Raw genomic sequence first — 26,236 nt, forward strand, 5'->3', positions numbered from 1 at the left:
TGCAAATAGCAAAGAGGCATTAAATGTTTTATTGAAATTGTATTTATTTGACCATTTATTTTTTTTTCCGTTTGTTTTTCGAATGTTGATTTTGCACTATTAAGTTATATAATTATTGCTTGTTCCATATTCTTTTTTTATTTTTTTATTTTTTTAATTTGTCATGAAAAAGGGACGTTTTTGTCATGAAAAAGGGAGGTTTTTATGGTTGGTGCATTAATTGTAAGTGTACATTGTGTTTTACTATAATATGTATAATATAATTCGGCGTGGCGCAGTGGGAGAGTGGCCGTGCGCAACCCGAGGGTCCCTGGTTCAATCCCCACCTAGTACCAACCTCGTCACGTCCGTTGTGTCCTGAGCAAGACACTTCACCCTTGCTCCTGATGGGTGCTGGTTGGCGCCTTGCATGGCAGCTCCCTCCATCAGTGTGTGAATGGGTAAATGTGGAAGTAGTGTCAAAGCGCTTTGAGTACCTTGAAGGTAGAAAAGCGCTATACAAGTACAACCCATTTATAACCCATTTATTTATTATGTTCGATCCACTATGGACTGGACTCGCACAATATTATGCGAGATCAAATCGACATCCATTGCACCGGTCCCCACATCTGCGGTCCCCTCCAAGGTTTGTCATTGTCCCATTGGGTTGAGTTTTTCCTTGCCCTGATGTGGGATCTGAGCCAAGGATGTCATTGTGGCTTGTGCAGCCCTTTGAGACACTTGTGATTTAGGGCTATATAAGTAAACACTGATGGTCTGTGATGAGTTGTGAGTAATGGTCAATTGTAGTTGGACTGTGCTATTGTAGGTCTCTGGTTTTTGACGTCAAATCTGATAACGTATAAATAAATGATAAATGGGTTGTACTTGTATAGCGCTTTTCTACCTTCAAGGTACTCAAAGCGCTTTGACACTACTTCCACATTTACCCATTCACACACACATTCACACACTGATGGAGGGAGCTGCCATGCAAGGCGCCAACCAGCACCCATCAGGAGCAAGGGTGAAGTGTCTTGCTCAGGACACAACGGACGTGACAAGGTTGGTACTAGGTGGGAATTGAACCAGGGACGCTCGGTTTGCGCACGGCCACTCTCCCACTGCGCCACGGGGGGGTCAAATTACAGCTCAAAGAGGCAAAAATTGAATTTTTTAGGAAAACTTTGCGCAGCGGATCTTTGAAGGCGCGTAAAATCAAAACCTTAAAACTTATCAAAATTTTGATCTACACTTTTAATCACAAGGGTTCAAACTCTCTCCTGTGCGAGTTTGAAGCCGAAACGACAAACTCGCTCAGAGGAGATAACTTTTGAAAAAAGGTGACGGGTTTTCACAAAACTTTTATTTTGAAGGGGTAGTTGCCAACTTCCTGTTGATTTTTTCTGCCAGCTGTCAATTATTAAAATGTAGGTCTAAGTGAGACCTACATAGCAGTTTTTGTTTCATGTCTTTCCGACATTCCTACCAGAAGTTACAAGCAGTTTTGTCTGTGTTGTCTTCCTGGAAGCAGTTTTTTCTGTGTTTTATTAAAAAATTGCCCTAGTGCGCAATTTTGAGTTTTATTAATTTTTTTTTTCATTAGATCGCAATTTCTGCAAGTTCTGATGTGTGTGCCAAGTTTGGTGAGTTTTGAAGCATTTTAAGGGGGTCAAATTACAGCTCAAAGAGGCAAAAATAGCATTTTTTGTGAAAATTTTGCTTTGAATAGGTTTTTGCAAAATTTCTGTAAATTTTTGTCCTAGAAGATACAATTATGAAATGTAGGTCTAAGTGAGACCTACATAGAGGTTTTTGTTTCATGTCTCTACGACATTCCTAACCAGAAGTTACAAGCAGTTTTGTCTGTGTTGTCTTCCTGGAAGCAGTTTTTTCTGTGTTTTATTAAAAAATTGCCCTAGTGCGCAATTTTGAGTTTTATTAATTTTTTTTTCATTAGATCGCAATTTCTGCAAGTTCTGATGTGTGTGCCAAGTTTGGTGAGTTTTGAAGCATTTTAAGCGGGTCAAATTACAGCTCAAAGAGGCAAAAATAGCATTTTTTGTGAAAATTTTGCTTTGAATGGGTTTTTGCAAAATTTCTGTAAATTTTTGTCCTAGAAGATACAATTATTAAATGTAGGTTGAAGTCAGACCTACATAGAGGTTTTTGTTTCATGTCTCTACGACATTCCTAACGGAAGTTACAAGCAGTCTCTTTTTTTTTTCTTCCTAGGGGGCGCTATTGCGCAATTTTGATTTTTATGGTTTGGCTGCCTAATATTTTGGGAAGGCATGAAAGACCGACGTGTGTGAGTTTTGAAGCATGTTAAGGGGGTGAAATTGTATAGTTCATTTACATTCCCTACATTACTCTCTGCACTCTGGCAAATTATTTTCAATTGACGAGTTTCCTCGTTGTTTCTCCGCGGAGGCGGAGGTTTTGTTTTGACTGTTTTTGTGACAAGTTGAGCAACAGAGTTGAGAGTAGATTTTAGTTTAGTGTTGAAACGAGTGTTCTGGAAATCTCCAAAAAATGTTGGTATTGTTTTCAAACTGTTCTCACCGGGGCTCCGTGCTGGTTTAGATTTAGACTTAGACTTCCTTTATCGTCATTCAAATTTTAACTTTATAGTACAGGTAAGAACGACCTTTTGTTGCATTAGCTCCTGATGGTGCAGAGTTAAAGAGCAATAAGGCGCGATATTACCGGACATCCCAGGGTATGTCCCTTGTTGTGTCATTCTGCTTGAAATCAAATCAATGTAAAACGCTTAAAAGCTCTCTGGATCGACATGTAAATTAAAATCAACAGTTATTAAAATCCTGCTATAGGATGCACGGGTTAATGATAAAAGTTTGGAAAATTCTCTGATAAGAGCCGTAGTGTCAGGAGAGTCTATAATCACACCGAAAATGGCAGGGCTGCTAAAATAAATGGTAAATAAATAGTAAATGGGTTATACTTGTATAGCACTTCTCTACCTTTAAGGCAGTGGTCCCAACCTTTTTGTATCCGTGGACCGGTCAACGCTTAATAATTTGTCCCGAAAAAGGGACGTTTTTGTCAATCAATCAATCAATCAATGTTTACTTATATAGCCCTAAATCACTAGTGTCTCAAATGGCTGCACAAACCACCACGACATCCTCGGTAGGCCCACATAAGGGCAAGGAAAACTCACACCCAGTGGGACATCGGTGACAATGATGACTATGAGAACCTTGGAGAGGAGGAAAGCAATGGATGTCGAGCGGGTCTAACATGATACTGTGAAAGTTCAATCCACAATGGATCCAACACAGTCGCGAGAGTCCAGTCCAAAGCGGATCCAACACAGCAGCGAGAGTCCCGTTCACAGCGGAGCCAGCAGGAAACCATCCCAAGCGGAGGCGGATCAGCATCGCAGAGATGTCCCCAGCCGATACACAGGCAAGCAGTACATGGCCACCGGATCGGACCGGACCCCCTCCACAAGGGAGAGTGGGACATAGAAGAAAAAGAAAAGAAACGGCAGATCAACTGGTCTAAAAAGGGAGTCTATTTAAAGGCTAGAGTATACAAATGAGTTTTAAGGTGAGACTTAAATGCTTCTACTGAGGTGGCATCTCGAACTGTTACCGGGAGGGCATTCCAGAGTACTGGAGCCCGAACGGAAAACGCTCTATAGCCCGCAGACTTTTTTTGGGCTTTGGGAATCACTAATAAGCCGGAGTCCTTTGAAGGCAGATTTCTTGCCGGGACATATGGTACAATACAATCGGCAAGATAGGATGGAGCTAGACCGTGTAGTATTTTATACGTAAGTAGTAAAACCTTAAAGTCACATCTTAAGTGCACAGGAAGCCAGTGCAGGTGAGCCAGTACAGGTGTAATGTGATCAAACTTTCTTGTTCTTGTCAAAAGTCTAGCAGCCGCATTTTGTACCAACTGTAATCTTTTAATGCTAGACATGGGGAGACCCCAAAATAATACGTTACAGTAATCGAGACGAGACGTAACAAACGCATGGATAATGATCTCAGCGTCTTTAGTGGACAGAATGGAGCGAATTTTAGCGATATTACGGAGATGAAAGAAGGCCGTTTTAGTAACGCTTTTAATGTGTGCCTCAAAGGAGAGAGTTGGGTGGAAGATAATACCATGAAAAAGGGAGGTTTTTGTGGTTGGTGCATTAATTATAAGTGTAGATTGTGTTTTACAATAATATATAGAATATAATTCAGTTCAGTGGTTGCTGCGTAGATGCTATATTTTATCTGTATATAATACATTTAAATTCACACACACTTACATATATACATATGTACACACACATATATACACACACATATATATACAATTTATATATATATATATATATATAAGTTATGCAAGTATTGCTTGTTCCATATTCATTGTTAAAGCAAATCAGTGTAGCAAACTGAGCAATATTTAACAATTTATTCATGCACTTTCTCTCCCTACTTTTAAGGCTTGAATGTTTGATTACTTCATTATTGTTATTTTATTTTCGAATTCATTATTAACTTGTGAAAAAAAGTTTATTTTGATATTTACCTCAGAAGGCTGCAAATAGAAAAGGCATTGAATTTTTATTGAAATGTTATTTATATGCCATTGATATTTTTTTATTATTATTATTATTATTTGAAACTGGATTTTGCATGTCACTATACAATTATAAAAGCCTTGCTTGTTAAATATTCAATCCAAAATTTATTTGGGTCCCTATCAAAAGGTTCATTTGTTCAACCTTGGCCCACGGCTTTGTTCAGTTTAAAATTTTGGCCCACTCTGTATTTGAGTTGGACACCCCTGCTCTAAAGGATGCATAACGTAACCCCAGCCTCTACTGTAGCATCTATTCTATGCGCCTTATAATGCGGTGCGCCTTATATATGAACAAAATATTCAAATAGGCCATTCATTGAGGGTGCGCCTTATAATCCGGTGCGCCTTATAGTGTGGAAAATACGGTAATATTGTAATGCGGTGCGCCTTATATATGAACAAAATATTCAAATAGGCCATTCATTGAAGGTGCGCCTTATAATCCGGTGCGCCTTATAGTGTGGAAAATACGGTAATATTGTAATGCGGTGCGCCTTATATATGAACAAAATATTCAAATAGGCCATTCATTGAGGGTGCGCCTTATAATCCGGTGCGCCTTATAGTGTGGAAAATACGGTAATATTGTAATGCGGTGCGCCTTATATATGAACAAAATATTCAAATAGGCCATTCATTGAGGGTGCGCCTTATAATCCGGTGCGCCTTATAGTGTGGAAAATACGGTAATATTGTAGTGCGGTGCGCCTTATATATGAACAAAATATTCAAATAGGCCATTCATTGAAGGTGCACCTTATAATCCGGTGCGCCTTATAGTGTGGAAAATACGGTAATATTGTAATGCGGTGCGCCTTATATATGAACAAAATATTCAAATAGGGCATTCATTGAGGGTGCGCCTTATAATCCGGTGCGCCTTATAGTGTGGAAAATCCGGTAATATTGTAATGCGGTGCGCCTTATATATGAACAAAATATTCAAATAGGGCATTCATTGAGGGTGCGCCTTATAATCCGGTGCGCCTTATAGTGTGGAAAATACGGTAATATTGTAATGCGGTGCGCCTTATATATGAACAAAATATTCAAATAGGGCATTCATTGAGGGTGCGCCTTATAATCCGGTGCGCCTTATAGTGTGGAAAATACGGTAATATTGTAATGCGGTGCGCCTTATATATGAACAAAATATTCAAATAGGCCATTCATTGAGGGTGTGCCTTATAATCCGGTGCGCCTTATAGTGTGGAAAATACGGTAATATTGTAATGCGGTGCGCCTTATATATGAACAAAATATTCAAATAGGCCATTCATTGAGGGTGCGCCTTATAATCCGGTGCGCCTTATAGTGTGGAAAATACGGTAATATTGTAATGCGGTGCGCCTTATATATGAACAAAATATTCAAATAGGCCATTCATTGAAGGTGCGCCTTATAATCCGGTGCGCCTTATAGTGTGGAAAATACGGTAATATTGTAATGCGGTGCGCCTTATATATGAACAAAATATTCAAATAGGCCATTCATTGAGGGTGCGCCTTATAATCCGGTGCGCCTTATAGTGTGGACAATACGGTAATATTGTAATGCGGTGCGCCTTATATATGAACAAAATATTCAAATAGGCCATTCATTGAAGGTGCGCCTTATAATCCGGTGCGCCTTATAGTGTGGAAAATCCGGTAATATTGTAATGCGGTGCGCCTTATATATGAACAAAATATTCAAATAGGCCATTCATTGAGGGTGCGCCTTATAATCCGGTGCGCCTTATAGTGTGGAAAATCCGGTAATATTGTAATGCGGTGCGCCTTATATATGAACAAAATATTCAAATGGGCCATTCATTGAGGGTGCGCCTTATAATCCGGTGCGCCTTATAGTGTGGAAAATCCGGTAATATTGTAATGCGGTGCGCCTTATATATGAACAAAATATTCAAATAGGCCATTCATTGAAGGTGCGCCTTATAATCCGGTGCGCCTTATAGTGTGGAAAATGCGGTAATATTGTAATGCGGTGCGCCTTATATATGAACAAAATATTCAAATAGGCCATTCATTGAAGGTGCGCCTTATAATCCGGTGCGCCTTATAGTGTGGAAAATACGGTAATATTGTAATGCGGTGCGCCTTATATATGAACAAAATATTCAAATAGGCCATTCATTGAGGGTGCGCCTTATAATCCGGTGCGCCTTATAGTGTGGAAAATACGGTAATATTGTAATGCGGTGCGCCTTATATATGAACAAAATATTCAAATAGGCCATTCATTGAGGGTGCGCCTTATAATCCGGTGCGCCTTATAGTGTGGAAAATACGGTAATATTGTAATGCGGTGCGCCTTATATATGAACAAAATATTCAAATGGGCCATTCATTGAGGGTGCGCCTTATAATCCGGTGCGCCTTATAGTGTGGAAAATACGGTAATATTGTAATGCGGTGCGCCTTATATATGAACAAAATATTCAAATAGGCCATTCATTGAGGGTGCGCCTTATAATCCGGTGCGCCTTATAGTGTGGAAAATACGGTAATATTGTAATGCGGTGCGCCTTATATATGAACAAAATATTCAAATAGGCCATTCATTGAAGGTGCGCCTTATAATCCGGTGCGCCTTATAGTGTGGAAAATACGGTAATATTGTAATGCGGTGCGCCTTATATATTAACAAAATATTCAAATAGGCCATTCATTGAAGGTGCGCCTTATAGTCCGGTGCGCCTTATAGTGTGGAAAATCCGGTAATATTGTAATGCGGTGCGCCTTATATATGAACAAAATATTCAAATAGGCCATTCATTGAAGGTGCGCCTTATAATCCGGTGCGCCCTATAGTGTGGAAAATACGGTAATATTGTAATGCGGTGCGCCTTATATATGAACAAAATATTCAAATAGGCCATTCATTGAAGGTGCGCCTTATAATCCGGTGCGCCTTATAGTGTGGAAAATACGGTAATATTGTAATGCGGTGCGCCTTATATATGAACAAAATATTCAAATAGGCCATTAATTGAGGGTGCGCCTTATAATCCGGTGCGCCTTATAGTGTGGAAAATACGTTAATATTGTAATGCGGTGCGCCTTATATATGAACAAAATATTCAAATAGGCCATTCATTGAGGGTGCGCCTTATAATCCGGTGCGCCTTATAGTGTGGAAAATACGGTAATATTGTAATGCGGTGCGCCTTATATATGAACAAAATATTCAAATAGGCCATTCATTGAAGGTGCGCCTTATAATCCGGTGCGCCTTATAGTGTGGAAAATACGGTAATATTGTAATGCGGTGCGCCTTATATATGAACAAAATATTCAAATAGGCCATTCATTGAGGGTGCGCCTTATAATCCGGTGCGCCTTATAGTGTGGAAAATCCGGTAATATTGTAATGCGGTGCGCCTTATATATGAACAAAATATTCAAATAGGCCATTCATTGAAGGTGCGCCTTATAATCCGGTGCGCCTTATAGTGTGGAAAATACAGTAATATTGTAATGCGGTGCGCCTTATATATGAACACAATATTCAAATAGGCCATTCATTGAGGGTGCGCCTTATAATCCGGTGCGCCTTATAGTGTGGAAAATACGGTAATATTGTAATGCGGTGCGCCTTATATATGAACAAAATATTCAAATAGGCCATTCATTGAAGGTGCGCCTTATAATCCGGTGCGCCTTATAGTGTGGAAAATCCGGTAATATGGTCATCTAAGCAGCTCAGACGAGGCACCGAGCGTTTCAGCCTGAAATGCGGGTGTCGGGGACAGATGCGGAAGGAGATTTTTACAACAAAGTTCTAAAGCGTAGTGATATATCAGATTGTAGGTGAGTTTTTTTCATTACCCTTCGCGTTCATATTTTGCTGTGTTTTTTGCGTTTCGCTTGATTGTATTATATATATTATTGTCTTTCTAAAACAATGTTTGCTCTTCTTTCTTATATTTACTAATGATAAATGATTTAAAAAGCTTTTTGAACTGGTTTATGTTGGTGCTGTGTTTTATTTCATCCTTTAAACAGTTCCATATTTTAACCCCTGCTATTGTTCTCCTCATTCGTTTCTGCGTTGTTCTACAATATTGGATCTTAAAAAGTAGTTCTCCTCTTAAATTATAATTCCCTTCTCTTTGTAAAAAATCTTCTCTGTAACCCTGTTGGAAGTCAATCTTTACTTGCTTTATAAATCATTTGGGCAGTCTTGAGTTGGATTTGATCTGGTAGTTTTAAATCAAATGTTTTTATAAATAATCCATTAGTGTGTTCTCGGGGTCCTGTGTTATGTATCAGTCTGGTGGCCCTTTTTTTGCATTATGAATAGTGGTTGGATGTTATTGACAGGAAGTGAGAGTTGGAGTTGTCCCGGGAAAAGCGTTAGAGACATGAGAGCTGTTGTGTGGTTGTATTACATCTTGTGCAATAAAGACAAGACAAACCAAGAAGTTGTATGAGCCTACATTCCTGGGATTATTACAATATGTATTTCCGAATTGGTTCAACCGCCACCCGCCCGAATCTATTTAAAATCTATTTTTTTGTCATGTCACCCGCCCGACCCGCGGTTTATCCGCGGACTCCGCGGTTGTGACCGCAAACCGAGCATCTATATCAAGGGTGTCAAACTCAAATACAGACTGGGTCAAAATTTAAAACTGAACAAAGCCGCGGGCCAAGGTTGAACAAATTAACCTTTTAATAGGGACCCAAACAAATTTTGCATTTAAATATTGAACAAGCAAGGCTTATATAACTTTAGTGACATGCAAAATCCAGTTTCAAATAATAATAATAATAATAATTAAAAAAAATATCAATGGCATATCAAATAAAATTTTAATAAAAATTTAATGCCATTTTTTGTATTTGCAATCTTCTGAGGTAAATATCACAATTTTTCCACAGGCTAATAATACATTTGAAAATAAAATAACAATGAATGAACCAAACTTTCAAGCCTTGAGGTAGCAAGAGAAAATGCATGAATAAAACGTTAATTACTGGTCAGTTTGCTGGAAGTTACCCGGAAGAGTTAGTGCTGCAAGGGGGTTCTGGGTATTTGTTCTGTTGTGTTACGGTGCGGATGTTCACCCGAAATGTGTTTGTCATTTCTTTGTCGTTTTGTTGTTTGTCGTTTCTTTTCTTTTTCTCCTATGTCCCACTCTCCCTTGTGGAGGGGGTCCGGTCCGATCCGGTGGCCATGTACTGCTCGCCTGTGTATCGGCTGGGGACATCTCTGCGCTGCTGATCCGCCTCCGCTTGGGATGGTTTCCTGCTGGCTCCGCTGTGAACGGGACTCTCGCTGCTGTGTTGGATCCGCTTTGGACTGGACTCTCGCGACTGTGTTGGATCCATTATGGATTGAACTTTCACAGTATCATGTTAGACCCGCTCGACATCCATTGCTTTCCTCCTCTCCAAGGTTCTCATAGTCATCATTGTCACCGACGTCCCACTGGGTGTGAATTTTTCCTTGCCCTTATGTGGGCCTACCGAGGATGTCGTAGTGGTTTGTGCAGCCCTTTGAGACACTAGTGATTTAGGGCTATATAAGTAAACATTGATTGATTGATGATTGATTGTTGTTTGGTGTGGGTTCACAGTGTGGCGCATATTTGTAACTGTGCTAAAGTTGTCTTTACGGCCACCCTCAGTGTGACCTGTATGGCTGTTGAGCAAGTATGGATGCATTCACTTGTGTGTGTGTGTGTGTGTGTGTGTGTGTGTGTGTGTGTGTGTGTGTGTGTGTGTAAAAGCCACAAATATCATGTGACACGCTGTTAGTATGGAGGATAAGCGGACGTGACGACAGGTTGTAGAGAACGCTAAGTGCCTTAAATGCACGCCCCCAATATAGTTGTCCAGGTGGAAATCGGTAGAAATTCGGTAGAATGGTTGCCCCGGGAGATTTTCGGGAGGGGCACTAAACTTCGGGAGTCTACCGGGAAAATTAGGAGGGTTGGCAAGTATGAATATTAGCGGTGAATGCGGTGTTACAGCGGCACCGACGCTGTATAACACCGGCGGGCCAGCTCTAATGCTAAATTGATATTGCCTCAAGGGCCAAATTAATTTACACGGCGGGCCAGAGTTTGACACCCATGATCTATATTGTCCAGTCTGTTTGTATCCCTCACTTTCAAACCCGCCGCCCCAGCAGGCCACGGCGTACGTATGTCGACGGAGAAGGGGTGTGACGTTCATATGTTGTCAATATTCAGTGTTTTATCGATCATAGTTAGTATTGTAAATCCCACAGTCTTTATTTTTATGTGCATTCCTGGTGTCTCCATCCATCCATCCATCCATTTTCTACTGCTTATTCCCTTTTGGGGTTGCGGGGGGCGCTGGCGCCTATCTCAGCTAGTCGGGCGGAAGGCGGCGTACACCCTGGACAAGTCGCCACCTCATCGCAGGGCCAACACAGATAGACAGACAACATTCACACACTAGGGACCATTTTTTAGTGTTGCCAATCAACCTATCCCCAGGTGCATGTCTTTGGAAGTGGGAGGAAGCCGGAGTACCCGGAGGGAACCCACGCAGTCACGGGGATGACATGCAAACTCCACACAGAAAGATCCCGAGCCTGGATTTGAACCCAAGGACTGCAGGACCTTCGTATTGTGAGGCAGACCGTGAAGCCGTGTCTCATTCAGTGAAAAAAAAAAAATTCCATTCCGTTTTTTAAAGGCGTTTTTAGCATTCAATCAGACATTACTGTGAGGTTTTGTATTACTGTTCCTAAAAAATAGATATACCGGCCCTCCAGACACATTTTTTTTCCCTAAATTGGGCCCCCGAGGCAAAATAACACTAATGGGTGTCAAAATCCGTTGCACGGGGGGTCCAAAATTCAAAGCATACCATTGCAAACTGGGTTAATTGGCTCCATCCCCCGAGTTCACGTGAAGTGCGTGAGTGTGTTGTTTGTCACGAGCAAGTAGCTAAAAACATTCATGTTGTTTCCTGGACTTCACGTAAGTGTGTGCAGATTTAAAAGATACAGAGGTGTCATGTGTCATCATGTCGTTGCCGTCTTTTCCTGTCTTAGACTAAATGTGCATGACAGCCGGTAAAGGTGTCTTTACAGTATGTGGGCCAATTTTTTTTTTATCAATCAATCAATGTTTATTTATATAGCCCCAAATCACAAATGTCTCAAAGGACTGCACAAATCATTACGACTACAACATCCTCGGAAGAACCCACAAAAGGGCAAGGAAAACTCACACCCAGTGGGCAGGGAGAATTCACATCCAGTGGGACGCCAGTGACAATGCTGACTATGAGAAACCTTGGAGAGGACCTCAGATGTGGGCAACCCCCCCCCCCCTCTAGGGGACCGAAAGCAATGGATGTCGAGCGGGTCTAACATCCATCCATCCATCCATTTTCTGCCGCTTATTCCCGTTCGGGGTCGCGGGGGGCGCTGGCGCCTATCTCAGCTACAATCGGGCGGAGGGCGGGGTACACCCTGGACAAGTCGCCACCTCATCGCAGGGCCAACACAGATAGACAGACAACATTCACATTCACATTCACACACTAGGGCCAATTTTAGTGTTGCCAATCAACCTATCCCCAGGTGCATGTCTTTGGAAGTGGGAGGAAGCCGGAGTACCCGGAGGGAACCCACGCAGTCACGGGGAGAACATGCAAACTCCACACAGAAAGATCCCGAGCCTGGATTTGAACCCAGGACTGCAGGACCTTCGTATTGTGAGGCAGACGCACTAACCCCTCTGCCACCGTGGGTCTAACATGATACTGTGAAAGTTCAATCCATAGTGGCTCCAACACAGCCGCGAGAGTTCAGTTCAAGCGGATCCAAGACAGCAGCGAGAGTCCCGTCCACAGGAAACCATCTCAAGCGGATCAGCAGCGTAGAGATGTCCCCAACCGATACAGGCGAGCGGTCCATCCTGGGTCCCGACGAGCGGTCCATCCTGGGCTTCTTCTTCACCACAACGGATCGATACAGCGTCCGCATTACTGAAGACGCCGCACCGATCCCCCCGTCGATCTCACGATCCACTCTTCCCTCACTCGTGAACAAGACTCCTAGGTACTTGAACTCCTCCACTTGGGGCAGGGTCTCCTCCCCAACCCGGAGATGGCACTCCACCCTTTCCCGGGAGAAAACCACGGACTCGGACTTGGAGGTGCTGATTCTCATCTCAGTCGCTTCACACTCGGCTGCGAAACGATCCAGTTAGAGCTGAAGATCCTGGCAGGATGAATCCATCAGGACCACATCATCTGCAAAAAGCAAAGACTTAATCCTGCAGCCACCAAACCGGATCCCCTCTTCGCCTTGACTGCGCCTAGAAATTCCGTCCATAAAAGTTATGAACAGAATCGGTGACAAAGGGCAGCCTTGGCGGAGTCCAACCCTACTTAGAAACGTGTCCGACTTACTGCCGGCAATGCGGACCAAGCTCCGACACTGATCATACAAGGACCGGACCGCTTCAAACACAGCCCGAAGAGACAATGTGGGTCACCCCTCCAATGGGCTCACCTCTCATGGGAGGGGCCATAGAGATCGGGTGCATTGTGAGCTGGGCGGAACCCAAAGGCAGGACAATGTTATTGTGTATCTTCAATCTGTTATTTTTCTGAGACAGGGTTTAATAGTTGAAGTCGTGTTGTTTTTAGTCATTTAGTCACTTAATTCACCACTACTTTTGGTGGTAATCTGACACCTTTATTATGAATGGTGAGTTTAATGCATCCTAATAACAACTAGAGTATGTGGCCTTTGTTATCCAAAGCAAAACTCAACATGAGTCCATGGCAGTTATTCCATTATATAGTGGTGGTTTGCTAAGGTTGCCATGCAGGCCGGATGCATTCGGATTTTCAAATACGGACGGATTAAACCCCTCTTAGGGCTGGATGTGCAGTTTGACACCTGTGGTCTATTGTGTTAATTTTGATGCAGTACCGCCTGAGGGATCGAAGGTCACGGGCATTGCGGATTACCTGCAGTGATTTCTACAGATTCTCTGAACCTTTTGACGATATTACGGACCCTAGATGGTGAAATCCCTAAATTCCTTGCAATAACTCGTTAAGAAATGTCGTTCTTAAACAATTTGCTCACGCATTTGTTGACAACGTGGTGACCCTTGTTTGTGAACGACTGAGTATTTCATGGAAAGCTGCTTTTATACCCAATCATGGCACCCACCTGGATTGTTCACCTGTGGGATGTTCCACATAAATGGTTGATGAGCATTCCTCAACTTTCTCAGTCTTTTTTGCCATTTGTGCCAGCTTTTTTAAAACATGTTGCAGGCATCAAACTCCAGATGAGCGAATACTTGCAAAAAAATAACAAAGTTTTCCAGTTGGAACATTAAATATCTTGTATTTGCAGTCAATTAAATATAACTTGAAAAGAATCTGAAAATTGTCGTATTTTGTTTTTATTCACCATTTACAGAACTCGCCAACTTCACTGGTTTTGGGTTTTGTACATTAAACCACGAGGGGTATTTTACAACACAGGATTCAATGAGTTAAATTCAAATTAAAAAGATTAGAAAAATATATCAGTAAAATTTTTATTTTATTTTATTTTAATCTATTTTTTTCTCCCATCCCTCCCCCTTGTTTACCTGTATCTCATCTTTTTTGTAAGGGGCGCTGGAAGCCGGCAGACCCGTCAGCGATCCTTTCTGTCTCCCTGTAATGTTTGTCTAAACTTGAATGGGATTGTACTGAAAATTTTAATTTTCCTGAAGGAACTCTCCTGACGGAATAAATAAAGTACTATCTAATCTAATCTAAAATTGAATTTTTTTTTACATTATCATTGTTTCTTTTCTTCACCGTTTGACTAATATCAATCAATCAATCAATGTTTACTTATATAGCCCTAAATCACTAGTGTCTCAAAGGGATAATAGATTTTATTTGTAAAAAAGCACTTTACGTTGAGCAAACAACCTCAAAGTTCCACAGTGTAACAAAATAGTAATAATAATAATAATAATAATAATAATAAAAAGATAATAAAAATAAATACGCTGCTGATCCGCTTGAGATGGTTTCCTGTGGACAGGACTCTCACTGCTGTCTTGGAGCCACTATGGATTGAACTTTCACAGTATCATGTTAGACCCGCTCGACATCCATTGCTTTCGGTCCCCTAGAGGGGGGGGGGGTTGCCCACATCTGAGGTCCTCTCCAAGGTTTCTCATAGTCAGCATTGTCACTGGCGTCCCACTGAATGTGAATTCTCCCTGCCCACTGGGTGTGAGTTTTCCTTGCCCTTTTGTGGGTTCTTCCGAGGATGTTGTAGTCGTAATGATTTGTGCAGTCCTTTGAGACATTTGTGATTTGGGGCTATATAAATAAACATTGATTGATTGATTGATAAAACATAAAACAAGAAACAGCCCAATAGCTAGAATCAACATGCATATATGTAAAAAGGCTTTTTTAAAAAGAAGGGTTTTTAAGTATTTTTTAAAAGCATCCACAGTCTGAGGTACCCTCAGGTGGTCAGGGAGAGCGTTCCACAGACAGGGAGCAGCGGAGCAGAAAGTTCGTAGCGTTGTTCTTGGAGGTTGGAGGAGGTTAGCCTGTTTGGAGCGGAGGTGTGGTGTGGAGGATTTGGGGGTGGACTACTTGCATTACCTTTTAGTGAGTCACCACCAAAAAGGCTTCCTTGTCCTGCCGTTGTCAAAGCTTCATTCCAATACTTGCACCTCGACGACAGCTTTGACGTCAAACGTTTCCTGAATACGAGTAAACACTTTAAGGTACTTACCTGGGTGCGGCCCGTGGGTTTGATGTTTGTCTCGCATGGAAGACAATGCGGCTTAATAATTGTTTCTTTTATTGCAAAATTGCTGCTGATGATGTGTAATAGCTCTGACAGTAACAAACCACATTGGGTTTTCAGGAAACAGCTATTGCACCAATAAATAATAATATGTTTTTCTTTCCGCAGAACGAGCCCCCTCCTCCTTATTACTCTGTCGCTGTGCATGCCCAGCCCCCCCTCAAGTCCTATGAAGAGGTGGTTTACGGCGTGGAGGCGGGCCACACCGCCGCCAACCAGCATTATGTCCCCCAGTATGTGCTGCCTGTGGCAGCTCCCCAAGTAGCGCAGCCGAGCACACGTGAGTCTCCTGTATTTTCATACGCTAATCGGCAGGAAAATTAAAAAAAAAAATCTGTTTCCTTGTGTAGCTAACAGAAGCAGGAGGAGGGGATGCTGCAAAAGTAACGCCCAGTGTTACGGAGGCTCAGCCGGGTCTTTTCTGTTGTTGGCCTTGCTGGCTGTGGCCATCTGGGTCGCAGGTGTGTATTTACCCAGATTACCATTTGCTCTTCTTTCCAGAGCTGTCAGGTTCAAACACTGATGACATCTATTAAACAGACAAGAAGCAAGGAATCATGCAGAGACAGAGTTCGATTTAGCTCATGAGGAGAACGCATGGAGCTGCACACTTAGTCACAGTCTCGCCCTACAGCTCCCACGTCCCTTTATGTATTCAAGAGTTCCCCAGTCAATATCGCTGAGGCCGCCTCTAAAAGGAGGGGTCACATATATATATGGGTTGTACTTGTATAGCGCTTTTCTACCTTCAAGGTACTCAAAGCACTTTGACACTACTTCCACATTTACCCATTCACACACTGATGGAGGGAGCTGCCATGCAAGGCGCTAAACGGCACCCATCAGGAGCAAGGGTGAGGTGTCTTGCTCAGGACACAACGGACGTGACGAGGTTGGTACTAGGTGGGGATTGAACCAGGGATCCTCGGGTTGCAGACGGCCACTCTGCCACGCCGTCCCTTGAATTTCAGTGTTCATTTATTTACACATATACACACACATTACACTCATCTACTCTACGTTGAGTTAAGGGTTGAATTGTCCATCCTTGTTCTATTCTCTGTCACTATTTTTCAAACTACCACTACGTCCTCCTGGAGGCTATCCAGGTCCAATCGCAGCTGCGGCTTGGAACTTACAAGCGTATTTCTTCATCTTACTCGTTGTCGGCGTCGCCACCGGCTGTATCTTCCTCGTTCTTCTGCTTCATCTCCTTGTTGTGGGCCCAGTCGTGCACTGCATTCTTTAAAAGCCGTAGATTTTATTGTCACATATGCATGTACAGGAGATGGCAGTATTGTCCTGTTTAAGAGTGTCACAACATTGCCGTTTACGGCAGACAAACTGCTTTACGGTACATGAAAACTTGACTGCTGTTGTTGTGTGTTGTTCCCGCGCTGGGAGGACTTTAATGAAACTGCCTAATAATAAACCCAGATAAGAAACCAAGAACTCGCCTTTGATTATTCTACAGTTCTAACGTCATTGGGCAGACACGCTGTTTATATTGTGGGAAAGCGGACGTGAAAACAGGCTGTCTTCATGGAGCTGGAGGGGGCGTGGCCTCCAGCTCCGCCTGAATTTCGGGAGATTTTCAGGAGAAAATTTGTCCCGGGAAGTTTTCGGGAGAGGCGCTGAATTTCGGGAGTCTCCCGGAAAATCCGGGACAAGTATGCTTGCAGCCCTATAATCCTGCTTTGATGACAAGTTGAGGAGGTTTCCCGTACTATATATATCATGCAAAGCAGCTCCAGTATGGACAATACGTGACGGAATGTGCTGGGGGCCTTGTGATTTTGCCTTGTCTCTGCTTTGTCTGCGTGCTGTCTACTTATCTGCGTTGAGGTCCTTGAAGTCCTTGGATGTTAGCGGGCTAAAACAAAGATAACCCTTCAGACAAGAAGTTTTTGTCCTTGCACAGATAGACAGCTAGAGCACTGTAATAACTAGAGCAATGGACTTTAAGCATACTAAAGTTGTGTGATAATATATACATGATTATTCTAACTAGAGCCTATAAATCAGGGGTGTCAAACTTACTTTAGATCGGGGGCCACATGGAGAAAAATCTACTCCCGAGTGGGCCGGACTGGTAAAATCAAGGCACGATAACCTAAAAATAGAGACAACTTCGGATTGTTTTCTTTGTTTAAAAATAGAACTAGCACATTCTGAAAATGTTCAAATCATATTTTTGTTTTGTTCTTTTTACACTTACATGTCGCAGTTAATAGTATTCTATCTTTATTTGTCGTTATTTATACTTTCTGAATAACTCGTGATCATTTTAATCAGTCAACTTATTGGTGTTCATTTTCAATCAATCAACATCAAAAATAATATCCAAAACCAATTTACTGGCCCCCGGCAAAATTTTTTCAACCCAATACGGCCCTGAGTCAAAAAGTTTGGGAACCCCTGCTTTATTGTGTAAGGTAGATATTAGCTGATGTATTTAGGATTATCATTGGTGGATAAGCCATCCTTCCATTTTAGAATAGAATACAATAAAATATAGTGGATTTTATTGTCATTATATTTGCATATAACGAGATTAAAGACTCCAACTCAAGGTGCGGTAGTGGGAACGAATATGGGATAAAATAAATAAAACAAGAGGTAGTAAAGGAAAAAAAAATAACAATTGAAATAAACAGACTACTATCCAATAAAAATAATAAGCAATCATGTACAATATCGTGTATCGGCTGGGGACATCTCTGCGCTGCTGATCCGCCTCCGCTTGGGATGGTTTCCTGCTGGCTCCGCTGTGAACGGGACTCTCGCTGCTGTGTTGGATCCACTTTGGACTGGACTCTCGCGACTGTGTTGGATCCATTATGGATCGAACTTTCACAGTATCATGTTAGACCCGCTCGACATCCATTGCTTTCTTCCTCTCCAAGGTTCTCATAGTCATCATTATCACCGACGTCCCACTGGGTGTGAGTTTTCCTTGCCCTTATGTGGGCCTACCGAGGATGTCGTAGTGGTTTGTGCAGCCCTTTGAGACACTAGTGATTTAGGGCTATATAAGTAAACATTGATTGATTGATTGATTGAATTTACAAAACACTATTGAAAAACAAAATAATGTACAATATACAGAACAAGACAAGAGTACCGTATTTTCTACCGCTTTTCCCGTTAATAGTCATAACAATACACCACTTTTTAAAATTATCATTATTATTATTAGTGCATCTACTGGAGGTAAAGCCTCCACTGTCTTTAAAAAAAAAAAAAAAAAACATCTGTTTTGAACTTGAACGAAGGTTCCTTGAGCACACAACAGTTAGGTGCAACGAGATGCAAAAGTGAAACTGAAACCCAAATTTGTCCGACCCTGATTCCAATAGATTTATCTTTGTCTTTGTCTTGTTTTATGGTGTGGAATTCAATATTAAAGGTGGCATTACCGCCACCTATTGTATTGGCGTGTGAACCAGCCCTCACATACACACTGCAAAAAGTCCGTGTTCAAAAACAAGAAAAAAAAGATACAAAAAAAGGGGTATTTTACTTGACAAGCCAAATTTTCTTGTTCTATTGGCAGATAATTTTGCTTGGTTCAAGACTTTCCAAAACAGGTAAAATGAGCTAACTTCAATGAACCCCAAAATACCTTAAAATAAGTATATTCCCACTAATAACAAGTGTACTACTATACGAGTACGTATGTTCTATTGTTTCATTGAAAATAAAACGGCAAAGTCTATTTGGCTGTCATTTGTTTTAATATGAGAAACAATTGTGTCAAAGTCATGATTTTGTTTTACATTCTTCAAATAAGAAATTGTTACTTTAAAAAGTGGTTTTGATGACACAGCTTTGCAACATTTGATATTCTAGTTTCAAGCATGTTTTACTCAATATAGGTCATCAAATCTCAGCCACAAGCTGGAATATCTTACTGGGATCATTTAGGACCTAAACACTTAAAACAAGTATAAAATCTTATGTATGGCCGCGCAAGTCCCGGGATGCCCAACATGTCCATACCACACCCAGCCGAGTCCCATGGGGAGGGTAGATGAAAGTTGGAAAAGTCAGCAAAAGTCCCAAAAATGTTCAAAATACTTACACAGATTCGAGTCCCACAAGTTCCGCCGCCGGCCGGGATGCCCGAAATGTCCAAAACGCGCCAAGCAAAGTCCCACGGAGAGGTGGGGAGAAAAGTGAGAAAAGTCGGTGAAATGTTCAAAAGTCCCACCCGGGTTCGAGTGTGCACGCAAACTGAAACTCGAACCCGGTTGGGACTCGAACCTTGGTAGGTATTTTGTAAATTTTGGGGGACTTTTGCCGACTTTTCTAATTTTTTCCCCCTAATTCCCGTGGGACTTTGCTGGGTGCGTTTTGGAAATTTTTTCTATCCCGGGATTTGTGTGGCTGGCGGCGGGACTCGTGGGACTGGAACCCGGGGGAGGTATTTTGGACACAATTGGGACTTATGAACATTTTGGCCGCCTTTTTCCCCTCTTCTTCCCCGCCTTCCTGTGCACCATTGCTGGGTGTGTTTTGGACACTTGGACACAAATAGTTTCAAGCATATTTTACTCAATATAGGTCAATAAATGTCGGAAACAGGCTGTAGTATCTTACTGAGATCATTTAGGACCTAAACACTGAAAACAAGTATAAAATCTTATGTATGGCCGCGCAAGTCCCGGGATGCCCAACATGTCCACAACACCCAGCCGAGTCCCATGGGGAGGGTAGATGAAAGTTGGAAAAGTCAGCAAAAGTCCCAAAAATGTTCAAAATACCTACACAGATTCGAGTCCCACAAGTTCCGCCGCCGGCCGGGATGCCCAAAATGTCCAAAACGCGCCCAGCAAAGTCCCACGGAGAGGTGGGGAGAAAAGTGAGAAAAGTCGGTGAAATGTTCAAAAGTCCCACCCGGGTTCGAGTGTGCACTCAAACTCAAACTCGAACCCGGTTGGGACTCGAACCTTGGTAGGTATTTTGAAAATTTTGGGGGACTTTTGCCGACTTTTCAAATTTTTCCCCCCTACTTCCCGTGGGACTTTGCTGGGTGCGTTTTGGAAATTTTTTGTATCCCGGGATTTGTGTGGCTGGCGGCGGGACTCGTGGGACTGGAACCCGGGGGAGGTATTTTGGACACATTTGGGACTTATGAACATTTTGGCCGTCTTTTACCCCTCTTCTTCCCCGCCTTCCTGTGCACCATTGCTGGGTGTGTTTTGGACACTTGGACAAAAATAGTTTCAAGCATATTTTACTCAATATAGGTCATAAAATGTCGGAAACAGGCTGTAGTATCTAACTGAGATCATTTAGGACCTAAACACTTAAAACAAGTATAAAATCTTATGTATGGCCGCGCAAGTCCCGGGATGCCCAACATGTCCATAACACACCCAGCCGAGTCCCATGGGGAGGGTAGATGAAAGTTGGAAAAGTCAGCAAAAGTCCCAAAAATGTTCAAAATACCGACACAGATTCGAGTCCCACAAGTTCCGCCGCCGGCCGGGATGCCCAAAATGTCCAAAACGCGCCCAGCAAAGTCCCACGGAGAGGTGGGGAGAAAAGTGAGAAAAGTCGGTGAAATGTTCAAAAGTCCCACCCGGGTTCGAGTGTGCACGCAAACTCAAACTCGAACCCGGTTGGGACTCGAACCTTGGTAGGTATTTTGAAAATTTTGGGGGACTTTTGCCGACTTTTCAAATTTTTCCCCCCTACTTCCCGTGGGACTTTGCTGGGTGCGTTTTGGAAATTTTTTGTATCCCGGGATTTGTGTGGCTGGCGGCGGGACTCGTGGGACTGGAACCCGGGGAGGTATTTTGGACACAATTGGGACTTATGAACATTTTGGCCGCCTTTTTCCCCTCTTCTTCCCCGCCTTCCTGTGCACCATTGCTGGGTGTGTTTTGGACACTTGGTCAAAAATAGTTTCAAGCATATTTTACTCAATATAGGTCATCAAATGTCGGAAACAGGCTGTAGTATCTTACTGAGATCATTTGGGACCTAAACACTGAAAACAAGTATAAAATCTTATGTATGGCCGCGCAAGTCCCGGGATGCCCAACATGTCCATAACACACCCAGCCGAGTCCCATGGGGAGGGTGGATGAAAGTTGGAAAAGTCAGCAAAAGTCCCAAAAATTTTCAAAATACCTACACAGATTCGAGTCCCACAAGTTCCGCAGCCGGCCGGGATGCCCAAAATGTCCAAAACGCGCCCAGCAAAGTCCCACGGAGAGGTGGGGAGAAAAGTGAGAAAAGTCGGTGAAATGTTCAAAAGTCCCACACGGGTTCGAGTGTGCACGCAAACTCAAACTCGAACCCGGTTGGGACTCGAACCTTGGTAGGTATTTTGAAAATTTTGGGGGACTTTTGCCGACTTTTCTAATTTTTCTCCCCTACTTCCCGTGGGACTTTGCTGGGTGCGTTTTGGAAATTTTTTCTATCCCGGGATTTGTGTGGCTGGCGGCGGGACTCGTGGGACTGGAACCCGGGGGAGGTATTTTGGACACAATTGGGACTTATGAACATTTTGGCCGCCTTTTTCCCCTCTTCTTCCCCGCCTTCCTGTGCACCATTGCTGGGTGTGTTTTGGACACTTGGACAAAAATAGTTTCAAGCATATTTTACTCAATATAGGTCATCAAATGTCGGAAACAGGCTGTAGTATCTTACTGAGATCATTTTGGAGCAAAACACTTAAAACAAGTAAAAGACTCTAACATAAAATCTGCTTAGTGAGAAGAATTATCTTACCAGACAGAAAATAAGCAAATATCACACTTATTTGAGATATTTCATCTTACTTAGATTTCAGTTTTTGCAGTGCATACATACATACATACATACATACATACATACATACATACATACATACATGCATGCATGCATGCATGCATACATACATGCATACATACATACACACATACATACATACATACATACATACACACATACATACATACATACATACATACATACATACATACATACATACATGCATACATACATGCATGCATACATACATGCATACATACATACATGCATACATACATACATACATACATACATACATACATACATACATACATACATGCATACATACATACATACATACATACATACATACATACATACATACATACATACATGCATACATACATGCATACATACATACATACATGCATACATACATACATACATGCATACATACATACATACATACATACATACATACATACATACATAGATGCATACATACATGCATGCATACATACATACATACATGCATGCATGCATGCATGCATACATACATACATACATACATACATAGATGCATACATACATACATACATACATGCATACATACATGCATACATACATACATACATACATACATACATACATACATACATACATACATACATACATGCATACATACATACATACATACATACATACATACATACATACATACATGCATGCATACATACATACATTCCCACACTAAACCTGTCTTTTCTGGAAACTTTACAAAAATGTTGCTTAACCCTTTGAGCGTAACCTCCTTCTGTCAATGTCTTCTAACTTCCTCCTGAATAATTACATGTTCCACTGACTCTAACTCACTGCAGCTGTCACATAATCGTTTTTCTTTTTCTTTTATCACCTCCCACACACGGGCGGCGAGTGTCACAACACGAAAGTGAGCCCTTACGACATCATGACGTCTGTGTAAATTATTTTGCCGTTTTGAACCATTTTACATTTTGCAAGGGGGTGTAGGTTGTTACACATTTTTGGGGGGGGGAGGTCCAAGCCACCTTCTTATTAAACTTTGACAGCAAAATTCATGTGACCTTCACATTGATCATGTCGTATTTTATAATTTCAATTGAATATGAAAAAAAAATCTTCAAATATTTAATTCTTTTGTCAAACGTTCTGCTAATTTCTATATAAACAAATCTTAATTCAGGACGTCTTATCAAGTAAAATTAACTAACTGCATGGACAAATAACTGCTCTATTTTTAATCTAATATTTTGACAGCTCTTTTATGCAGTGTAAGCTGCAATGCTTTCAAATGAAAGCAACCAATTTTAAAACATAATATCTGACTAACAGGCGCTAACTTTTAATACAGTTTCCTACGATGACTCTTTCTCTTGTTTATTATTCCACGACATTCATTACTTGACTTTGTTTATTTTTTTTTTCCTCTAACGGCAGTGCACTTTGGCACCAGGTCGGTGACTCAGTCCTTTATCAATAGCAACAACAACAACAATCAGCAAAATGCGGGCCCGAACAACAGCAGACCGCCTTTGAGGAACGACACCTGCCCTGAGAATGCCACCATCGAGTGTGATGGCGTCATGGACTGCGAGTTGGGCTCTGACGAAATGGACTGCGGTGAGTCTGCAACCATATATCCATGCGTTTGTTACGTCTCGCCTCGACTACTGTAACGTATTATTTTGGGGTCTCCCCATGTCTAGCATTAAAAGATTACAGTTGGTACAAAATGCGGCTGCTAGACTTTTGACAAGAACAAGAAAGTTTGATCACATTACACCTGTACTGTATATACCTTTATATACATATATACATACATATATACTGTATATACCTTTATATACATATATACATACATATATACTGTATATACCTTTATATACATATATACATACATATATACTGTATATACCTTTATATACATATATACATACATATATACTGTATATACCTTTATATACATATATACATACATATATACCTATACTGGCTCACCTGCACTGGCTTCCTGTGCACTTAAGATGTGACTTTAAGGTTTTACTACTTACGTATAAAATACTACACGGTCTAGCTCCATCCTATCTTGCCGATTGTATTGTACCATATGTCCTGGCAAGAAATCTGCCTTCAAAGGACTCCGGCTTGTTAGTGATTCCCAAAGCCCAAAAAAAGTCTGCGGGCTATAGAGCGTTTTCCGTTCGGGCTCCAGTACTCTGGAATGCCCTCCCGGTAACAGTTCGAGATGCCACCTCAGTAGAAGCATTTAAGTCTCACCTTAAAACTCATTTGTATACTGTAGCCTTTAAATAGACTCCCTTTTTAGACCAGTTGATCTGCCGTTTCTTTTCTTTTTCTTCTATGTCCCACTCTCCCTTGTGGAGGGGGTCCGGTCCGATCCGGTGGCCATGTACTGCTTGCCTGTGTATCGGCTGGGGACATCTCTGCGCTGCTGATCCGCCTCCGCTTGGGATGGTTTCCTGCTGGCTCCGCTGTGAACGGGACTCTCGCTGCTGTGTTGGATGCGCTTTGGACTGGACTCTCGCGACTGTGTTGGATCCATTGTGGATTGAACTTTCACAGTATCATGTTAGACCCGCTCGACATCCATTGCTTTCCTCCTCTCTAAGGTTCTCATAGTCATTATTGTCACAGACGTCCCACTGGGTGTGAGTTTTTCCTTGCCCTTATGTGGGCCTACCGAGGATGTCGTAGTGGTTTGTGCAGCCCTTTGAGACACTAGTGATTTAGGGCTATATAAGTAAACATTGATTGATTGATTGATTGATACGGACAATGACTGTAATCCCTGCAGACTGGAGATCCCAGTCCCCTACTGCTGGTTTTTATGACTAGGACTAACCGCGTACTATCAATAAGTCAATAATAATCTCATTTCTTTGTCTGCCCCAGTGATGTTCGCGAGTGTCAACCGTCTGCAGGTCCGGACCGCCGAAGATGGCCGCTTTCTTCCAGTCTGCTCCAGTGGCTGGGACCAAAACAATGCGGACCAGACTTGTGCCCAGCTTGGCTTCAGAAGGTGAAGAATCAGCACTGTGTGATTCCCGTTCTGCTTTCTGAGCTACATCTGTTCTACCTGTTTTTAGTTCCTTCATGAGCAAAAATATCACATCCCAGGACTCCCTTGGTTTGATGGTGACCAACAGATTGTCTGAAAACATTCAGGGCCAGGTAGAAGTCAGGTAAACGACCCGTCGTCATTAGCTCGCCGCCACTTGCTTCTGCATTACAGTCGTCCCTCGATTGGTTTATTATTAATAAATCAAATATTTTCATGGTTAAGGCTTTAAAAACATGTTTACAACTTTCTAAATATGTTTATTTACCAAATTAGAGCCCTTTAAACATGATACAACACCCACATACTCACCATCCATCCATCTTCTTTCGCTAATCCGAGGTCGGGTCTCGGGGGCAGCAGCCTAAGCAGGGAAGCCCGGACTTCCCTCTCCCCAGCCACTCCCGAGGCGTTCCCAGGCCAGCCGGGAGAGATAGTCTTTCCAACGTGTCCTGGGTCTTCCCCGTGGTCTCCTACCGGTCGGACCTGCCCGAAACACCTCCGTAGGGAGGTCCACGTTCTATCAGAACTTTGGGGTTTGTTTTTCCGGAAGCCAAAGGAAAGTTGGCGCGGGCAAGGCGTGAAGATAAGGACATCATTTATTTGAAAACTAAAAAGGAACAAACAAAAGGCGCGCACAAGGCGGGAGAACAAACTTGGCTTTGAAAACAATAAATTAAAACTTGGGCTAAAACTATGGACATGAAACAAAACTCAATAACTGTGACATAAAAAAACAGGGGGGAAATTATGGACAGTATGATTAACAGAGGCAGCATGGCATGAAGTGAGTAGAGCTAAAGTCGCCAGGCTGACTTCCTGGCAACTTTCGCTTTAAATAATAGACATGATTAGTGACAGGTGTGTGAGTGCAAAACGTGAGACAGGTGCGTGACATGAGGACAGGTGAAAACTAATGGGTAGTCATGGAAACAAAAC

The 26,236-nt window shown here is 42.1% G+C and overlaps 1 protein-coding gene across 1 annotated transcript in view; it reads left to right on the plus strand.

Moving 5' to 3' along the window:
* Nucleotides 1-26,236, plus strand: part of tmprss13a (transmembrane serine protease 13a) — a 70,829-nt gene that overhangs the window by 11,663 nt on the left and 32,930 nt on the right. Inside the window, exons 2-6 of the mRNA XM_061878582.1 lie at nucleotides 15,544-15,715; nucleotides 15,786-15,896; nucleotides 23,656-23,838; nucleotides 25,132-25,258; nucleotides 25,326-25,421. Of these exons, the coding sequence (XP_061734566.1) occupies nucleotides 15,544-15,715; nucleotides 15,786-15,896; nucleotides 23,656-23,838; nucleotides 25,132-25,258; nucleotides 25,326-25,421 (689 nt within the window). The remainder of the gene's footprint in view (nucleotides 1-15,543; nucleotides 15,716-15,785; nucleotides 15,897-23,655; nucleotides 23,839-25,131; nucleotides 25,259-25,325; nucleotides 25,422-26,236) is intronic.

This window comes from Nerophis ophidion, linkage group LG18 (genome assembly GCF_033978795.1).
Source record: "Nerophis ophidion isolate RoL-2023_Sa linkage group LG18, RoL_Noph_v1.0, whole genome shotgun sequence".
NCBI classification, from domain to species: domain Eukaryota; kingdom Metazoa; phylum Chordata; class Actinopteri; order Syngnathiformes; family Syngnathidae; genus Nerophis; species Nerophis ophidion.